Source organism: Cannabis sativa, chromosome 8 (genome assembly GCF_029168945.1).
Source record: "Cannabis sativa cultivar Pink pepper isolate KNU-18-1 chromosome 8, ASM2916894v1, whole genome shotgun sequence".
NCBI lineage: Eukaryota > Viridiplantae > Streptophyta > Magnoliopsida > Rosales > Cannabaceae > Cannabis > Cannabis sativa.
In genome coordinates this window covers 15,136,338-15,140,294 of record NC_083608.1, presented here as the reverse complement: position 1 = coordinate 15,140,294, position 3,957 = coordinate 15,136,338, and the positions used below count along the sequence as shown (strand labels likewise).

At 32.7% G+C, this 3,957-nt stretch overlaps 1 protein-coding gene across 1 annotated transcript; it reads right to left on the bottom strand.

Annotated features, from left to right (window-relative positions):
• Window positions 1-1,174: 1,174 nt before the first annotated feature.
• On the bottom strand, window positions 1,175-2,513 carry LOC115700805 (uncharacterized). The gene is made up of 2 exons (XM_030628457.2): window positions 2,019-2,513; window positions 1,175-1,927 (listed from the first exon to the last, which is right to left on the bottom strand). Exons 1-2 carry the CDS (start codon window positions 2,296-2,298, stop codon window positions 1,425-1,427), a joined length of 783 nt encoding a protein of 260 aa, XP_030484317.1. The 5' UTR covers window positions 2,299-2,513; the 3' UTR covers window positions 1,175-1,424.
• Between the last annotated feature and the right edge of the window lie 1,444 nt (window positions 2,514-3,957).

Here is a 3,957-nt window from a genome sequence, read left to right as displayed (position 1 = left end):
TATTATATTATTTTGTTTTATTTTTTTATTGTAGGTATATACGTTTTCTTGTATGGTATATGATTTTTGTTGTCTATAATATATCATTTATTTAATGTGATATTTAGTTTCTATTTTATTATGTATAAATTTTTTTGTATGTATTTATATTTTAATGGTGGTATATATAATTTTGTTAGCATGATATATATATTTTTTGAGTATTAATTTAGTATTGTTATAATTTATTTGTGGTATATAATTTTATTACTACGGTATATTAATTTTCAGTACTACGATATATCTAATACTGCTGTATATATTTAAATGATCTAATATATTTATTTATTTTTGTTACAATATAATAATATGCAATGCTAAAAAAATTATGTAACTTAATTTTATTATTATATATATTTTAAAAAATATGTAATAAATCTATTTTTATAATTTTTATTAGCTAATTTATTAGATTTGGCCATTTTCTTAATTTTTTTAAAAAGTGGACATTTACTAATTTAGTTTCCAACTTTATGGTCATTTTGCATCTCAACCCTTTTTTAATTGATATCCAATTACACACTTAAATTTTAATATTAGCTTAAAAATATAAAGAAAAATATGTAAAAAACTAAGTATCACTTTTTATTTAAGTTTAATACTTCATAAATATATTATTCTTACAATTGTATTGTAGCTAAAAGTTTTAAATAATTAAAACAACAATATTTCTAAGTAATAAAATAGAACAAAATATCATGAAAGTAAATACACTAAACAATTAAGTGTTACAAATTCAACATACAAAAAAATCTAATAAAAATATAATAAATGTTTATTATATTTTTTATTATATAAATAATTTTTTAATATATATAAATGTAATTGGATTGAATTAATTTTTAATTGGATTTTGAGATTGACATCCAATAACCAATCTAATCCTGCATCTGTTCTATTCAATTGGATCGGATGATGCTCACCCCTAATTAGAATGTTAAAATGTTAAAAGCTGATGAACAAACTAAAAACATTAGTGTTGAGTAAAGAGAATTAGGAAAATCTCCCTTCTAAAACTAGCTCACTCTATACCTTAAATGCGTACACAATTAATTGTCAGGGAAAATTGGGACTCCTAAATTGGGAATCCTTTTCGCCTGTTGCTCTACTTGTTAAATTTTCATCATTAAGATCATTGATATCAACTGAAATTATTTTTTCTTGTTCAAAAAGAAAAATACAACTATTGTCTACAAGTGTGTTCAAAACAATGAAAAATATAACAAAGTCTAGTAATGGTAATATTAGTAAAGCAGTAAGTAATCGTGTAAATGAACAAAAAAAGGAAAATTACTACTTTACTATAGCTATCTTTAGAGTTTAGGCTAACTAACTATATTTCTAATCATCCTGATGATCCAGCTGATACGACGTCGTATATATCATTAGTTTTTAGCTTCCAAAATCAGCTTAGTACCCATTTGAAAAACAAGAAAAGCTTCAACCGTAGCATACTTGATCACTTCATCGGAATGAAATCTCGGCCGATTGTTATAATTGTACGGCCGACACCACCATTGGATTTTGGCAGGCTTCACCAGATTCATCTCTTCTCCGAGCACCACCTTCGCCAACCTCGCTATCCCAAATCGATTCAAATTCTTCCTCACCTGTTGGACCTGGGCCTGGGATTGGGCTTGGGCTTGGGCCCACAAATCTCTTAGGTCCACAATCTTGGGCATTTCCCAGCCGTAATCCTCCGCAAACCGCTCCACCAAATTCTCTAATCCAACTCCGACCACCGTCACGCGATGATCGAGGAGAAATTCCTTCAGCGCTTTACAGTTAAAGCTATCGTAGCCACTACCACCTCTTCTATCTAATTTCACAACAAGGCATTGGTCTTCAATGCAAATCTGTAATAAATCGTACTCCCGATCTTTGTGCTCTGATAATTACATAAACATATAATTAATTATTTCATCAATTAAAGACTGTTGGTTCTTGAAATTTAATATGAAAAACTTTCTTTCTTGTACCTCTTTTATAGTGGTTCATGGTGCCACTGTCGGCGTAATTGTAACTGCGATCGGCACAGAGAGCGACGATGATAGGACGTTGTTTACGGATCTTCTTTTGCATGTCCATAACCCATTTTCTGGCGTAGTCTTCGGTGTCGACCCAGAGGGTGTGAACGGCGAATGATCGGCGGCGGCCATCACCATTTTCGGCATTGTTATTGTTATTATTAGCAGTAGTGATGTCAACGACGAAGTTGAACATGTCGTTTGGGAAAGTACGTCTGATGCTTACTTCCATGGCTTCTTTCTCTCTGTGTTTCGATATTGGTTTGTGAAGAAATGGGAATGTTGAAACTTGACAATTGAGGAGGTTGTTTTATGTGGCGAGTTCTTGTATTAAGCGAGAAATTAGGAATTCAGTTAAGGTATTTAAAATAGTTTTTTTTTAGATTATATATGTGCAGAGACTGGATATGAGTACTTGTTTTTCAAGAAAAAAGAGATTAATAGAATAATTTGTAAGAATTTATAATGGCGTTATTATGAAGAATAGTAGATTAACTACTGTAATAGTCCCCTTTATATTTATATTAATCATTTTAAAATGCAATATTACCATCGTTTCCTTACAAAACTAAATATCGTGTTAATTATTATTATTGTAAAATATTGTTAATTAGCGTTAAAGGCTACTAATAGACTTTTTATTTAGGCATGGGATAGTTCTTTGCTGTGTTAGCCGTTAACTGAAGCTTTTGATGAACAGACACAATCCAAGTAGGGTTATGTAGCTAAGTCCCTCCCTAACTCTATAAATACAGTTTGTCTCATCACAAGTATACATTTTGATAATCAGATAAATAAACTGCTTCTCATTTAGAGATCTAGGGAGAAAGACTTAGTTGATAGTATTGCACTATCAAATTGAAGTAATTGCTATGGATCGAATTGAGTTAATTGCTATAGATCAATCAGGTACGCATACCTAATTATTATATATTATTATTGTGTTCTATGTTATATACAAATTGATCTTTGTTTTATTATTAATTTTTATAACACACTACATACACATTTTATTAAACCCAAATCATACATTGGTTAGACCATCTTTGTAACACCCTAACTATCTTAGGCGTATTACGTGATTTTTAAACGTACTGTGCAGCTCGTTGCTAATCAACGAGGTTTATGGAAAAACGTGATTAATTAAAATTTTGCTTTTTTCATTAAACTTATAAACCATTTTACAAAAGTCTCGGGATCCCGATTTATAAAATATTTACAAAAGTTTTAACTGATTAACTTTTACATCAAAATGAAAGTCGTCTAACGACAGTTACAAAAATCTCAGCCGTGCTGTCCCGAGGATCGTACGCTCCAGGCCTAACCGCCCCGACATGTACAATCTCATAAGCTCGCTCACGGTCCATCAGCTATAGCCTTGCCTTTACCTACACATGAACATAAACTGTGAGTCGACAGACTCAGTAAGAAAAGCATAATAATATCATACATGAAATCGGCGGCCGTGTCCAACACGATGCGAGCCCCGCTACTGCCATGTCCAACATGGTACTGAGCACTACTGCCATGTCAAACATGGTACTGAGTTTTGAACGTTCAGGGGACGGTACTATTGACAAGTATCCTCCTGATCGGTCGAACCGGTCATACTCCGGCTGCCGGTCATACTCCGGCTGTACCGACGGGATAGGTCAATAGATCGAACCACCAACCAAGTGTCAGCCTGATCGGTCGAACCGGTCATACTCCGGCTGCTGGTCATACTCCAGCCTGTACCGACGTGACAGGGTTGGATGGTTCGAAGCCTAAATACATATCTAATGTAATCTAGCAGGCTTCCTACATGCACGCTAAACATGTAATCTACATATGCATACTGTTATACTAATCTTACCTGGATTCCGATTTCAGGTGTGCCGGTCAACCTGAC